This window comes from Electrona antarctica (genome assembly GCF_951216825.1).
Source record: "Electrona antarctica genome assembly, chromosome: 10".
NCBI classification, from domain to species: Eukaryota; Metazoa; Chordata; class Actinopteri; order Myctophiformes; family Myctophidae; genus Electrona; species Electrona antarctica.
In genome coordinates this window covers 19825570-19842471 of record NC_136791.1, presented here as the reverse complement: position 1 = coordinate 19842471, position 16902 = coordinate 19825570, and the positions used below count along the sequence as shown (strand labels likewise).

The following is a 16902-nucleotide window of genomic DNA, read 5'->3' as shown; positions in this document are numbered from 1 at the left end:
GTCTGCACAGTGCACAAAGATTGCAAGTCAAACGTGTGTGTGTGTGCGTGTGTGATGCTTGGTGTATCCTGTCCCTGTCTGTCACAGTGTGTATTTTGTATTGTGCCAGTCCTTGTTTCAATCGTTAACGTTTTGTCAGTGTAAAAGCATTCTGTTAAGCCAGCTGATATGTCATCTCTTCTCGATAATTGTTTATTCACTTTAAAGTTTTCCATGGAGTTGTGTTAGAAAATTGCTTCCATCCTGTTCCCCCGCCAAAGTTATTAGCTATAGCTTTTACCGAACACAAGATTGTAATGAATCCATAGGGGCCCTTCTGAAGATGAGAAGTGTGTATGGATGGGAGTCTTGTTTCCATCTCTTCACAGTAAAATCCTGAGTGTTAATTCCAGTCTCGAGAGTGTCCAAATGGCAACCCACTTTTATTATTGTACACTCAAGAATTGCATTAACACTCAGGATCTTTGCAGTGTTCGACCACTTCTCATCCCTCCTCTCAAATCCCACTGGTTCCTCCGATATCATTACTGTACATCTAAACTGAGCGAGCGCACATCAAAAAGCATTGCCTCTGTGGCAGTGAAAGAGAGCATCCCCATCAAGATGGGGAGATTCCCAAAGGAGACCCCTGCATTATTGATGTACTGTACTCCCAGTAAACAAACTTTCATTATAGCATGCTTTCATGCTCTTGACCCTGACCCTATACATTAGTTTCCCCCCCCCCTTGTTTTTCCAGGTTGAAACTGTGGGCAGCACTGGCGAAGACGGCCAGGAAACAAGAAGTTTGGGATGTTTGCCGAGCCGCTTGTCGATTCTGCTTGCTTTATGACGACAGGAGGTGGAACGCTTCTAAACTTGAGAGTAAGAGGTTCATTGAAGGAGTGATACAATGAGGGAACCACATTTAGATTTAAAGCCGTCAATGGGTAGCATGTCTATAATGTCCACAGTTAGATAAATATTCTCTATATTGCTGTTCATTTATTATAATTTTTTTAATACATTTTTATTTCATTTTTAGATGAAAGGCACAGGTACAGGCATACAAAAAAATGCACATAGAACATAATTCAAATTCTTTGCCAACTAAAGAAATATAGTAATGATTATAACAATTAAATACAACATAAAGCTCGATTTATTTTAAATTAACAACAAATTGTAAATAATAAATAAAAAATAAGTTTAATTTAATAGTTCATTTATTCTGATGCCAATGGATGTGATGACAGAAGAACAACAGGCAGAGTTGCAACTATATTAGGACCCCTTTTACATGAGAAAGAAAACGGCAAAATAAAATCGTTTGTAGGGGCCCGTTTTAGACGACAACAGTGTTTTCGGGGGTTGAAAATGCAACAAAGTTAAAACTCATTCGAGTGGGAATCTTTGAAATGCTGTCTCCTCCCGTCTCGATGTAAACGGGCAAAACGATGAATCCACAAAACGTATGTGACATCATGACATCGCAACACAAATTTGGAGTTCCTAGAATGAGCAAGCGATCCCTCGCCCCGCTCATCCTACGAATACAAATGTAGCGACTAGCGATGGTGAATGTAAACCATGATCTAAACAAACAGCCAGGGCTGGATTAACACATCTGAGGGCCCCTGGGCACCGAAGCACGAAGGGCTCCCCTGCACATGCAAAATGTGGGCCGTTTTGGGCACTGGCGTTCCGCCAGTGCCAGTGTATTTCAGTTTTCTTTTCCCAGAATGAAAACAAAGCAATGCTGGATGGTGGACTCTTTTATTCCACCAGAATCTCCTCTCGACCGGACCTCACACAGCCCAGTGGGCCCACCTAGCCACCTTGAACAGCCAATCTAGCGCATTGTTGTTTTTTAAACATCTGTTTATTATGATCTTTGGTTCACAGGAATTTCAGGAATGTATATATCCTACTATAAATGCGCCACGTCTCTGCGTACGTGCGTATGTGTGTGTACGGTTGTAATGCACGTAACTCGAGAACCGTTTGACCCACCGAAAGGCTCTGGTCAGGCTCTGCCAGTGGGCCTAATGAGGCCAACTCCTTTCACCTGGGCCAGGCTCTGCCAGTGGGCCTAATGAGGCCTACTCCTTTCACCAATTTCCAGCCTCTGCCTCAGCCAATTGAGGCTCAACCAATCAGGCTCTGCCAGTGGGCCGAATTGATTGCCAAGTACACTTTTCAGTTTGCAGTCTTCACACACAGGCACCGGCTGACAGTTAAAACAGGTGCTATGACAACATATATCATTAGGTTCCCAAGTTGCATCGTTCCCAAGTAGGCCGGTGGCCGACTGCGACGGGCACGTACAGGTCTAGTTCAGTAAATAACAGATTGAAAAAAATAGCGGAAACATATATAAAAAAAACAAAAACAAATCAAGAGACAAAACACAACCATAAAAGAAAAAGACATAAACAACGTATGGCCAACGTATCACCTGGAATGTTTTTGTGTTAAGTCTAGTTTTAGTCGACTAAATCTACAGTTGATTTAGTCGACTAAAATGTATTTTGTCGGGCCTTGATGCCGTCGTAATGACTGGTTTTATACTTGCTGAAAATAGCTGATCTACAAGCTCACAGCGCGTTGCAGCGCGACACGTTGTGAGCTTGTAGATTGGATATTCTCAGCATGCAACTAATTGTCCACTAGTCCCTTCCTAACATTTTAGTCTAGTTTTTATTTGTTGACAGAAGGGAAAAGAAACATATACAGTGAGGGAAAAAGGGGGGGGTGGGGGTGATTCAATTAGGGGGAAGCACAGTATTGAATTCAGTCACTTTAGTCCAACAAGCATTTCATTAACACCATGGAGGCCCGGGGCGGATATCTCAGTCAAGTTCAAGTTCATGGTCAAGTGCCCAAGGCGGAGATTGATAAATAGGACGGAGATTAATGATATCAAAACCGATCGCATCGCTCCATAGCCTAGGAGCACTTGTTGCCCAATCCTCGATGACGCGCAAGAGTGACACGTCATCGAAAATGTTCCCTGCCTGTTTAGCTGACGAAAACGAAAATCTTAAAACGTTCATAACTCCCGATCTAAATCATCCCGTCTAATTCTAAAAAAAGATCCTGTGTTTGACCACCCCATTCGACTGGTATCATGTATTGAATCAGCGAAATCATCCGTTATCAGCACGTTTGAATGGTGCCAAAATGTCCATACTGGCATCCTCACTGTTCAGTATGTCATTATCTGCGATTGTAGCATTGTCATTATCACTGATGTCCTGACGGAGGCGCGCCGTGTCTGGTGGCCATGAGCTACGTGAGGCACCGCCGAGCGAGGCGCTAGCCGAGCGTTGCGAAGGCCACCAGACCCGACTCAGCGCCGTCCGAGTTACGTCCTGATAGGCAGAGAATAGTATATATTAGTAGCTCCTAGTTCCATGCACCGACAATAGTTGGAAATGACACGTCCACCAGGGGGAAACCTTGACCAGGCTATGTGGTGAGGATGCCAGTATGGACATTTTGGCACCATTCAAACGTGCTGATAACGGATGATTTCGCCGTTCCAATGCAGAGATAACGGTCGAATCCGCTGGTTTGACGGCCTTCCGTGGTCCAGTCGCTAGTCGCGATAGATTTATTCTTACCTCCCGTTGTTGTCGATCGACTCTAGAGTGCTGTGCCTATTGGTTAGCTGCTACACAGACATTCACATCAACTTCCGGTGCGCCGGTAAAAGTGGTCCGGGCGCTATAAATGATGGGCACATGGATTAAATGGATTAAATAGGTCCGGGCAAGCAAGGTGTTAATTGGTGACCAGATATTTTGAAATCGGGGGTTCCCTTTTTGACGGGACAAATCTAATCCTTTCCACATGCAGCACTCCTCCCAGCTCCTTTAGCCACATATCAACTGTCGGAGGTTTTTCCAACTTCCAGGCCTGAAGAATTAACTTCCTAGCTAGCAGTTAGTTGAGAGCGAGATGGCCTGGACCTCATATATATTTTTAGCCAGGAAATCCAAAATTTGACTCCAAAAGGTTTTCAGCTTATGACATTGGAGGAATTGATGAGACAGAGTCTCTTGTTCTATTAGGCACTTTCCACACATGGGAGAATAATTTTTAAAAAAAAGTTTAATTTAGTTGGAGAGTAGTGCAACCTATGAACAATCTTAAATTGAATTAGAGAATGCCTATGGAGCTATGGTGAATGTTTCTGATACAATCCTCCCATACTCCCAAACAAGTGTGAAGATACAGTAGGCTAGTTACGGCCTGCAAGGTGTCATAGAATTGAGAGACTGCACCTTTTTCAAAGGGCTCAATGTTGAAGAAACTGTCTAGAACTGGATGACTGGGTTGTTGTTCATACTGTGGGATAATGTGTTCTAAGAAAATGTCTCAACTGCAAATAAATCTAGTGCATTGTTGCTGCTTTCCACACAATTGCACTTTTCAGCTGCATTCTCACCAACAAAACACTAGTGGGTATTAGTGGGGAAAATGTCTGTGGAGCAGTCTATCTGGCAGTGCGCCACCGCCACCTAGCATGCACATTCCAGCTTTTTCAGTCACTGTTGCGTAAAGGCTGAATAAAAAGTGAGACGCGACGGGACTTTGCCGTTTTCCCTGGAGTCCGTTGTCGTGTAGCCTTAGGTGGTCTTTACACGAGAATAGTGTTCATAGAAAACGGCAAAATACAGTATCGTTTGCTGGTGTCCTTTTAGACGAGAACAGTGTTTTCAGGAGGTGAAAACGCAACAAAGTGAAAACACCTTCCAGAGTGGAAATCTTTGAGAATGCCGTTTTATCCCTTCTCCATGTAAACAGGCAAAACGGTGAATCCGCAAAACTTATGACATCATGGCTCACGTTGGCTCACAGCGCATATTTATTACATTGATGCAGAGCCATATATGATATAATGGAGTTCCTGAACAAGCCTCCCTCCTCGCCTACAAAGCGCAGCTCATCAGCGATGGTGAATGTAAAACCATGATGTAAATAAAATGCCTTGCGATAGGCGGCAGCAGCGTTTATGTAGCCTAATGTATTATAAAATATATAACCATCCCGTGGCGCGCTCTGCCTGCATGCTCTGGGCTGTCTGTCAGCCTGTATGTCACCTCGATGCCTTATAGAAAGCAGGCAGCGAGCGACGGCCACAACCACGTTGTGTTCTGGAAGCAAAACCCTGATAGGGTTGCGTGAAGGGGGAGCTTCTTGTACGTAACGTGGGTGACTGGTCTATTTGGCAGCCCGTTACCACCACCTAGCGACATTATAGCGTTTTCATAAAGTGTGCGTTCTCGAGTAAAGGGTCAATAAAAAATGAGAACGCAACGGGACTTTGACGTTTTATCTGGAGATGGTCGACGTCTAAAAGAGGTCTTAGTTGCGGATCACAGAACAACCCGACCAACTCATGGTCTGTTCTCAACCTCCTTCCCGTTCTTCTGTCTGTATCTCCAAGACAAGCGTCTCCCTTTGCCAACGGAAAGAAAGAATGTTTGTGAGAAAGAATGTTAGCATTCTGTGTATTGTAGTGATAATTATTCGGGCTGGAAAGTTCCTGCAGCGATACCGAGAAGATGGCTGCAAGTAGGCCTAGAGCTGGCATTTTCTTTTTTCTATGGACTTCATAAAATAAATAAATGTAGAGAAGCCTGAAAAATGCTGTTATAGGGAAGTTTAATTCCCATAAACTTGATTGAGATGGAAACAGACAGATGTCTGTGTTTACCCTCCAAGTAAAATTGATGCATTTTCAGCATCCGTTTCCATTGTGAAATTGTGTATGGCTGTTGCGTGGCTTGAAGCAGGAAGTGTACATGTGTTCCGCAGTTCATTTACATATTGCCTGATGTTACATCTTTCTGTCTTGGGACGGTATCGTCTGTTTTGTTCATCACACGGGGATAATTAAGAGGAAGTGAACATTTTTAGTTTGAGGTCATTTTGGTTCTTCTATTTCCATCAACTTATTTATTCTCACATCACAAGTTTACACCAGGTATAAAAGTGTGTGAAATTATTCTGTGCAGGCTTCTCATAAACTGCTGTTACATTTTAAGATGTGAACATCTGGATGGGTTGGCTGCAGAATGTACAGGAAGCAATGTTTAATCAGCAATATATAGTAGAGTAGTGCAATTATGTTTCCACTTCAACTTAAATTACTCCAATTTAGTTTGATATGGTCTATAGGGGGATACTAGGGATAGTGCAATTATGTTTCCACTTCAACTTAAATGATTCTTCCAATTTAGTTTGATATGGTTAGGGGGATACTTATCACAATGTTCCCAGTTGATTATTTATAAACTAAATGCATGCCAGTCAAAGTTTGGGATTTTAGTGTAAAGCCGACTTGGCTGCAGAGGGATAGGGACTTAGTACTGTACTATCTACTGTTCTCCATATGCCGGATGGACAAATAAACAAATCAACAATATGTACACACTGCCTTCAGGCCTGGTTATAATGGTCCATGCCACATACAGTATATAAATATATAGCCTGCATATCAGTTTCCCAAGTAAAGAGTAAGGAGAAGGTGACGGACATTTCTCACAGCCCAGACTGGAGTCTAATTCCAATCTCATTTCAATCCAGCAGGTAAATACTTGACGCAAGAGATCCATGAGGAAGGTGGTCATGGTCATAAACCGACCCACGAGGAAGGTGGTCATGGTCACAAACCCACCCAAAGCTCAGAAAGGGACTTACTCTGCCTCCTGGCTGAAGTGTGCTTCATCAATGCCGAGGTAATCGCATCACTACCGGTGTCCTACAAACAACAACCTCTGTGCTGCAAACACCCCCGGTCCTCATATGAATAATGTACACATAATAAATAATAGAAATATGCACCTAGCCGTCTCTGAGCCGATCAGGTGTGCATAAGGTTTCCTACAGTATAACCCCAACATAAATACAACCTTATCCACTTTTAAGAATTAGTGAAATTAGCTCAACTACTAAGTGACCTTGAACATTTTTGTGAAAAAATCGTATAAACTCTAGAGACAATCAAAAATACAGGAAACGATTGTCTTCGGCTCCTGCAGCAGACGACTAACATGAGAAAAATAGAAAATAGCCCCGTCGTCATATTGGAGGTGTGCATTTTAAAAGGAATCAAAAACGTTCCTATAAGCCAAGTGTGAGAGGTACAAGGAAAGAGGCTCTCACAAGTGCAGCAGCAATGTCACAACAGCGGATCTGGTCTTGGCAAGGTCATCTACTATATTTTCACTAGAGTTGTCCCGATCCAATCACTTGATCGGAAATCGGGGGCGATCTACATCATTTTCAAAAGATCGGATTCGGATCGGGAGCAAAAAAAACGTGATCGGGACATTCCTAGTATCAATATTATATCCATATCATGATATTAGACAGCATATTGTCTGATTTTGGATATTGTACTATTGTGATATATAAGTGTTCTATAGAAATATAAATATCGCATCGGGGAAAAAACGGTATTGGCAGATACTCAAAATCAAATACCGTAATCAGGATCTGATCGGGAGCAAAACATTTTGTATGGGTACATCCCTAATTTTCAGTGCTGTCATGTTTAATGTCACTGTGGATGTAAACAAATGAACTGGTTTGATGAAATGTCGGTACAACAGTGCAACCAGCCGAAACTAAACTACAGTATATTTCCAATCCTATAATGCATGTCTGCGGCTGTGAGCATTCTCCGTTCTCAATATGCCAGACGGTGTGCGGGTCATTGTGTACATTTTGTGCATTTGTTTTTAATGTTGGGGTTATGAAATGTGCAGGTCATGTCAATGAGAGGAGAAATGGAGGCCTTTTGTTGTTGTTGTTGTTCATCAGGCCACCATCCAGAAGCTACGAGCAGAGGGGCAGCAGTTCAACAGCCCTGCCGTCCCCCCGGGGGAGAGAGGGGCTCATGTGTCTGCAGAAGATCCACACTGGGCAGTGTACAGGTGGCAACACCCACCCATTCATATACGTACACTAATTTACACACACACACACACACACACACACACACACACACACACACACACACACACACACACACACACACACACACACTCTCTTTCACTTTCAATGTTGCACAGTGTCCTATAAGCCATGGTAAACCCAAGCAATTCTATCTTTAGGAAAAAAATATCCTCCGGGATAATTAAAACAATCCAAATTCCCGTTTAATTTATGTGTTAATTTCATGTAATAACTTAAAATAACTCAAAATGACATTCACGCTTGATTAATGCAGTATTTTTAATTACTTAATTATTTCCAGTATAATTGACTTTTGCAGTGCATTGTCTCACAATGTTATTTTCTTTAGTTTTAGTAGAGCACAATCTGGTAATAACACACACAGCTTATTTTCTAATATAGTATCTCATTATTTTGTCCTTGTAAGTGATCAAGAACACATCTCTGTTGACTGTAGTAGCCACTCTAATTGCTGGAGGCGAGCACATGACATCAAATCTGCATGTGCGCTGCATGCACGCCCACGCATGCCATCTGCATAATATGTACGAGTAAGCATATTTTCCAAATGCTATCAATCAAGTCTATATTTTACATTTTAAATAATAAATGCATTCATTATAATGTCCAAGCTGTTCTAAGCAAAAGAGCCAAATTCACACAACCTCCCAAATGCACAGTGTGCACAACATTTAACACTCATGTCAAATCTTTAAATCCATAGGATGTACAACTCCTAGTGTGTGTATCCAAAACGTTCCCAAAATAATGACTTGGCAAAGTCATAAATGTAACAATATACTGTGTCACAGGGGCGTCTTCAGATTTTAAAACTTTCTGTATGTTGTGTAATGATTCCCCTCAAATAATTGCATTTATTACACCTAGAACATTTGGCGTCAAAAGATTTATGGGTGTTATTCTACACTGGGCACAGATGCCATCTGGATAATTGCCATCTGTCAGATTTGCCAAGGGTCTGCTTGGGGATGGTCTGTATACTGGCCTTGGCCAGACTATTACTCTGTGACGGCAGATTTTTGAAGTTGTTATTCAGTGGTGGGTCGAAATTACATGCCAATACTTCATGATAGCGTTTTCATCATATAGGTCTCATGAGTATAGGAAGTGAGTGATACATCGTACCCTTTTGCACTTCTTGTTTAAAAAGTCAGATTGCGATCAACATTATTATAGGCCTCATCAATGCACTCCCTGGTTAGGAAGTGTTCCTCAGAAGCCATTGGACTGTGATGCTATCAGGGCTGTCAAACCAACCAGTCGTGGGAAAATAATGTGACTTTAAAGTTTGAACACTAGCAGTTTTTGAGTGGTGGTTGAGTGCAACCACTCCCTTACGGAGCTATGTGTGTGGCTGGGTGGCTGCCTGGGTGGGTAGCTGGCTGGCTGGCTGGCTGGGTGCGTCTGAGCACGAAAACAGAATGGTTGTTTTTCACCACCTGTGCACAACCTAACACACACACAAACACGCACGCACATATTAACTGATGATTTTGGGTGTGCCAGTACAGTACAGTGACAGTACAGCACAGTAACTCTGTAATTTCTCAACCGTTTCGGACGCGGGGCGGCTCGCCGGAACCGGGCCGGCACCCTGGGTGCATTCCCCCCCCCCCCCCCCCCCCCCCCCCCCACACACACACACGGAGTTGCACCACTCACTTCACACGGGTGTGATTTTAATTGACCAGACAACAATGATCCATTAATAAACCAGTCAATGAACTTTATAATACCCAGTATATGCGTTACTGTATCTATTTCTGTTTAATGTATTATCCGTGAAGCACTTGGCAACTTTGGAAAAGTGGCATTATCTCCGATTCCTTTCTACTATGATAACTTTCTTTCTAAATTCGATAAGGACTCCAGGACATATTGTTAGATGTAAAGTTTTCTGCCGTTCTTTCTCTCGCTTCCAAATGCTATCAATCGAGTCTATTTGACATTTTAAAACCGGAATAAATGCATACAGTATAATGTCAAGCAGTGCTAAGCAAAATAAGCTAAATTCACAAAACCTCCCAAATGCACAGTGTTACAACATTCAACACTTCTTAAATCTTTAAATCCATATAGGATGTACAAACTCCAATCCCCTTTCTACTATAACTCTTTCTAAATTCGATAAGCACTCCAGGACATGTTGTATTATGTTAAAATGTCTGCCTTTCCTTTCTCTCGCTTCCAAATGCTATCAATTGAGTCTATATTTTACATTTTAAAACAGGGAATAAATGCATACAGTATAATGTCAAGCAGTGCTAAGCATAATAGCTAAATTCACTGTGCCTTGCTTTCTCTCGCTCTCCAACACAAACTGTGTCTTCCCTGTAACTACTTAAATCCTAGTATATACTTTGTACACTGGAGTCCCCCAGGGGTCTGGACTTGGTCATCTCCTTTCTTCCTTTTTTTCCATCTACATTCTACACCAAATCTCTTTGCCGTGAAAAAAAACGACCTACAAGCTCACAACTCATTGTGCGACCTTGTAGGTCGGCTATTTTTCGTCAAAGCGAGGCACTAACAGGGATGCATGCGCTCTTTTTCCCACCATCATCAGAGACTGGATCCAAGGTCTGTCCGCTCATGCCACATCCAACTTCCTGCGGGCAGCAGAGCTGGGATCGGAGATCAAAGAGCGTTGGGTGGTGGCCAACGCGGCCGTATACCTGTGGAATTACAACAAGCACCTGCTGCTGGCTGGAGAGTACCTCCACCTCATGCCGACGCTCCAGAGGCTCGTGGAGATGTTGAGGCAAACAGAGTTCTATGGGTGGGTGTCTGAATCTCTGAATTGCTCCTTGTTGAGACATTCATTCATTCAAGTTTCATTTATTCTCAAAAAAGTATTCAAACTAATTTTCAGTGTCGTTGAGTAATACAATCACATAGAAAAACATCACAATACATCAGAAGATCAGGAAAAGAAAAACAAAGGGTATACAGTACATGTGAATTTCATAGGTTCACAAATAAAAAAGCTAAGACAAATTTCAAAACGATCTAAAAACAGTTACATATTGTGGGGGTCTGTGTGCTCACCAAGGTTTTAAAACGGCTCAAGGGTACCAGTGTGGTCAATTTTAATGTTGTTTGTAGGTCATTCCATGTATTAGGGCCACAGAAGCTAAAGACAGATCTACCAAGTTCAGAGTAAAGCTTTGGTACCTTGAATTTGGGGAAATTACTTGACCGGGTGTGGTAGGGTTCAGAGTCCCATTTCAGGAAAGATGCGATGTATTTAGGACAATCAGTATGGCTTAGCCTTTATACAAGAACAGGTGCCAATGTAGTTCTCGTCTCTCTGTCAGGGAGGGCCATCCAACCTTGTTATATAAGATACAATGATGAGTAGTACTGAGTACCATAGCTATCACCCGTAATAAATCGAATCAATGAGTGATAAACATAATCTAGGGCAGGGGTCGGCAACTGAGATTGTCCTCGGGCCAATATTATTCCCAGACATTCCATCGCGGGCCGGCCGTCTGGCGCGCGCGCAGCGCTCGTGCGCCTGCGCAGCGCTCGTGCGCCCGCGCAGCGCTCGTGCGCCCGTGAAGGCGCGCACGCGCGCGAAGCGCGCGTGCGCGAAAAATTTCGGGTCTAATTCGGGTCTAATTCGGTCTAATTCGGGTCTAATTCGGGTCTATTTGACCAATATAAATCAACTTTTTTCTTTTTTTTTTGCTGGAAAAATATGGTGCTGACACGACGTTATGCTGCTTTCACACGGGCAGATGCAAAGCTACACTAGTACACCTAGTCACAGAACAGTGTCGTCGTTAAGCAGCAGGAGGATCCCACTGGCAGCACCTGTCCGTTTATCATTAGCACAACCACGAACGTCCAACACATATACAATGAATTACTCACCTAATGCTGCCTGCAGGTTCCATGTTTAATTCCAGCGGTGTGTAACCTACATTGTCTAAGTGACAGTTTTCATATTGTAAATATGGTCGCTAACGTGGGACTTAAAAAAAAAAAAAAAAAAAATCTCAAAATTATCTCACGGGCCAGATATTATTTCTGGGGGGCCAATTTTGGCCCGCGGGCCGCCTGTTGCCGACCCCTGATCTAGGGATTTAAGAGTGGATGCTGCTGCATGTCTATAGATTATGTCTCCATAATCCAAGACCTGAGACCAGATTCTACAAAATGTCTTCTAAATCCCGACAGTTTTCTGAAAAACCTATGTTTCTATATCAGTGGTGCTCAAACCTTTTCATGTCAAGTGTAGTGTAACCCTGTTGTACGTGCTAGCTTGTCAGAGTTACCTTTTAAGATCTTTATTTATATTTCCAGTTCATTGTCTGAGGAGCTGTGCCTCTGTGATATCACAGAATAAGAAGCGTGTTAAACTCCAAGGCTGTGCGAGACAGAATTAAATGTTCATGAATACTGACTAAATTGACCTACCTACGGCGTAGTGGGGGTAATTATGTGGATTTATAGAGATTCATTGATATTCCCACTGCTGCAGTGTCCAAGAAATTATGCAGACACATTTACTCTCCAATTTCATGGGTATACTGTAGTTATTTTATCTGAAATCATTTAGGGGTGAAAGCACCACATTAAGTGCATTTTTGTTTCTTATTTTTTGAGTGGTGCCTAACCACTCCAATGACTGGACTGTGTATGTCTGTATGTATGTCTTCAATTAGTAACACCCAGCGCCCAGGCCAAAGTTTATCAAAAAGACTTAGTTTATTGATATCAAGACCGATCGCATTGCTCCAAAGCCTGGGAGCGCCTGTTGCGCAATACTCAATGTTGCGTAACAGTGGGACGTCATCGAAAATGTTCCCCCCATGTTTTGCCCGACGAGACCGAAAAACGTTCGGTCTCTTAAAACGTTAATATGACGGGATGATCTAAATCATCCCATCCAATTCTAAGAAATGATCATGTCTTAGACGGCCCACCGCGGTCCCGTCGCTAGTCGCGATAGATTTAATCATACCTCCCGTTGTTGTCGATCGGCTCTAGAGTGCTCTGCTACTATAAATCGCCGGGCACTATGATTTAATGGATTAAATAACCCCGGGCAATCGGAGTGTTAAGTACGAGCAGCTGCAATACCGCTGGCTGGCTGGCAGGCAGCGGTATTACTGTGTTGTTGAGCAGCCCTGACCATGTGTGCATGTCTGTATGTATGTATGAATGTCTGTCTGTCTGTCTGTTTAGAGCAGCCTGCACCGCTCAGTTCCCATGGGTGTGATTTTTTTTTTTTTTTTCCTAGATAATGTCACAAAGGGAATTGTCCAACATTTTGCAGAACGCTCTTTCTGTGTCTGGCAGGGATCGCATCCTGTGTGTGCTGCTGTGCGACGCGGTGGCTCGGGGTTTCATCCAGCCCCTGTGTGAACCAGAGGACCGCCGCAGAGCAGCTCCGGCCGAGGACAAAGCAAAGAAAGGAGCCGGCAAGGTGATGGAGAGGGCCAGTAGCCTCCATGGTGGCGTCCCCCTAGACCCAGCTGCCCTCCAGGACATCCGGAAGGCTTTGGAGGTAGGGGTGTGTGTGCGCGCCGTGTGTGTGTGTCAGTATACATACTACATATCTGAGCATATAGAGCGACCCAGTCCCACCCCCTTTCATGACGACGAGCGGCCCGGAAGAGAATTTCCCATTCTTTCTTTTCCCGCAGACGTTTCAAAAAAATATTTATTTAAAGACCTGTAAGCCTCGGACAAAGCCGACACATGACATGACATGACAAAAACATTTTTTTGGGCCGAACAAATACTTAGAAAGAAGAAAAACAACAAAAAAAGCCTTGTACCCTTTTTGAGTGGTGCAACCACTCCCTTACGGAGCTATCTGCATGGGTATGAGCACGCAAATAGCATGGTTGTTTTTCACCACCTGTGCGCAACCTAACACACACACAAACACACGCACTTATTAACTGTATACTGTATATGATGATTTCGGGTGTGCCAGTACAGTACAGTGACAGTAAAGTAGAGGGTACAGTAAAGGGACCCCCACACGGTAACTCTGTAATTTCTCTACCGTTTCGGACGCGGGGCGGCTCGCCGGAACCGGGCCGGCACCCTGGGTGCGTTCCTGTGGGTCCCCCATCCCCCCGGGGATCCCCACATGGAGTTGCACCACTCACTTCACACGGGTGTGATTTTTTTCTTCTTTCTAATGAAACGTCTGAAACGTCTATGGGAAACATTAATGCAAAATACTCTTCTGGGGCGCTCGTCGGGGTTGGGATTGTGATGCTCTATAGCAGTGTGTTTTGTGCCTTTATTTATGTCTGTCTTCAACTCTTCATGCATCAGTGTTTTGCATTCTGACAGAACCTGTATGCAATGGTTTACACTGTAAGTGTTGAGCTGGCGTGGCTGGTTTGAAGTTTATTTGATTCGTCACACCGCCCGATCGCCGTGTTTCAATCTGTCTGCACGCCGAGAGGTTTGTTTGTTTCCTCCCGCACAAATAAAAACACTTAACTGCTGCCTGGAGCAGACAGACTCACATGCTGACTGAGACAGATTGCTCATGCAGGCGGACCGCGGGTTCTTTATTAAATATCAAAGACTGGGGTCGTGTTACGACGATGGAGAGATTGAATACTTTGCATAATGTACAGTACATTGACCTGCTCTCGCGTGCGTGGAGCTACACTGTGCTTCGTACCTGACACTACAGGATTAAGATGAACGTGACAGTCTGAGAGTGAGATCTGATTGAATGGACTGTGAAAGTTATACGAATCTCTTTGAATCTCTTAATTTTTTTTTACATCAAAGAATTGAAGATTGTCTTTCCTCCATCTTCTGCAATCAATCTCCTATTTTGCTTTGCTACTTTGCTACTACAGGGAAAACATGCACATATACATATGTTACTATTTGTTTTACTCTTTGATTGCTCTTTCTTGCTGTGTTTTTGTTATGAATGCTACACTAGCTACTGAATGCTGCTGCGTTGTCTGAAGGAAGCCAAACAAAAATGAGTTTTACTCTTATGTACCTGACTGTACACAAGATGTAACAATAAAGTACAACCTTGCATCTTGAACCTATACACATATAAACACACACACACACACACACACACACACACACACACACACACACACACACACACACACACACACACACACACACACACACACACACACACACACACACACACACACACACACATATTTTAACAATTTATTTATGTCCACACAGAGGAAATTGCATACAAGGACATAAATAGTTCAGGTGCACATCTGCACGCACACGCACAATAAAGTACAACCTTGAATCTTGAACCTATACACATATAAAGACACACACACACACACACACACACACACACACACACACACGTACACAATTCACACACGTCCCCATTATTACATGGCCTCATTGTATATTCCTCTGTTCTTGCTGCTGCAGTTAGACAAAACAGGAAAGGGCGCACACCAGTGTTGGTGAGGTGCTGGTCTAAGGCAGTAAATTAGTAAAAATGAGAAAAAGGTTGCACACTCGTAGCCACGATGCTGTATAATTTTTGACAAGAATCCAACGTTTCGACCTAGGAGTTCTTCTTCATTCCCTGAAGAAGAACTCCTAGGTCGAAACGTTGGATTCTTGTCAATACATTTCTTCTCTTATTACATTCAAAGGACCTACCAATTCCCATACGTTCATACAGTGCCTTATTATCAGTGAATTATCAACTAAAACATCGTCCTTTTTTGAAGATGAGTTAAAAATACCCTTTCAAACCGTTTCACTCTCACTTTCCTTATTGGAGAAAACTGGAAAGGAAACGGTGGGAGATACAGTAGATTATTATAGGAGGTTATCCCTCCTCCTTCGGAGGCGACACAGCAGGTGAGCAGTCGATCCTATAATGATCATGCATCGATGTAGAGTCTAACTCCTGCTGGATGGTGGAAGGTTCAAACGGCGGGGAGTAGCAGCCTGGGGCAACGGATGGATGCATAAAAAATGGGAGTTTTGGGACTTATGCCCATTGATAACTGCACAGATGTGCCATTCCATCTCTCTCTGCTGAAAATAAGTGTCCAGCAGGGGAACAAACTTATCTATTCAGGGAATCTGAATACAATGAACATATAACATTGTGGCAAATGCCCCTCCCCCCCTCTTTTCACTGACAATGTACTGACACTCTACTACTGAATTGTTCCGTTTCTGACAATGCACTGACAATCTACTGAATTGTTCCGTTTCTGACAATGCACTGACAATCTACTGAATTGTTCCGTTTCTGACAATGCACTGACAATCTACTGAATTGTTCCGTTTCTGACAATGCACTGACAATCTACTGAATTGTTCCGTTTCTGACAATGCACTGACAATCTACTGAATTGTTCCGTTTCTGACAATGCACTGACAATCTACTGAATTGTCCTGTATCTGACAATGCACTGACAATCTACTCAGTAGATTGTCAGTGCATTGTCAGAAACAGAACAATTCAGTAGATTCTACTGAATTGTTCTGTTTCTGACAATGCACTGACAATCTACTGAATTGTTCCGTTTCTGACAATGCACTGAATTGTTCTGTTTCTGACAATCTACTGAATTGTTCTGTTTCTGACAATCTACTGACAATCTACTGAATTGTTCCGTTTCTGACAATGCACTGACAATCTACTGACAATCTACTGAATTGTTCTGTTTCTGACAATGCACTGACAATCTACTGAATTGACATCAGGACAACTTCTCAAACGGCACATCTTTATATTACAGGGCTTGCTGTGATTGGATATTATGTGATAATAGTAGGATAATAATGGATATGTTACAATATGGATAATATGTGATTAGGGGCGGCAGTGGATCCGTGGTAGTGTATAGCCGGTAAACAGCAGGATGGAATAACCGTGAGGTTCCCAGTTCGAACCCGGGCTCGTGTCGAAGGGAGTTGGTGTCG

At 43.1% G+C, this 16902-nt stretch overlaps 1 protein-coding gene across 7 annotated transcripts in view; it reads left to right on the top strand.

Annotated features, from left to right (window-relative positions):
* Window positions 1–16902, top strand: part of cfap46 (cilia and flagella associated protein 46) — a 114648-nt gene that overhangs the window by 24716 nt on the left and 73030 nt on the right. For 6 of the 7 annotated variants that reach the window (XR_013791055.1, XM_079513356.1, XM_079513355.1 and 3 more), the window contains 5 exons: window positions 740–864; window positions 6577–6728; window positions 7816–7928; window positions 10538–10750; window positions 13282–13489. Coding sequence is in view for 6 of the 7 variants with exons in the window: in XM_079513356.1 (XP_079369482.1) it covers window positions 740–864; window positions 6577–6728; window positions 7816–7928; window positions 10538–10750; window positions 13282–13489 (811 nt within the window). In the remaining variant the exon portion in view is untranslated. The remainder of the gene's footprint in view (window positions 1–739; window positions 865–6576; window positions 6729–7815; window positions 7929–10537; window positions 10751–13281; window positions 13490–16902) is intronic. The other variant, XM_079513352.1, reaches the window with a different exon arrangement.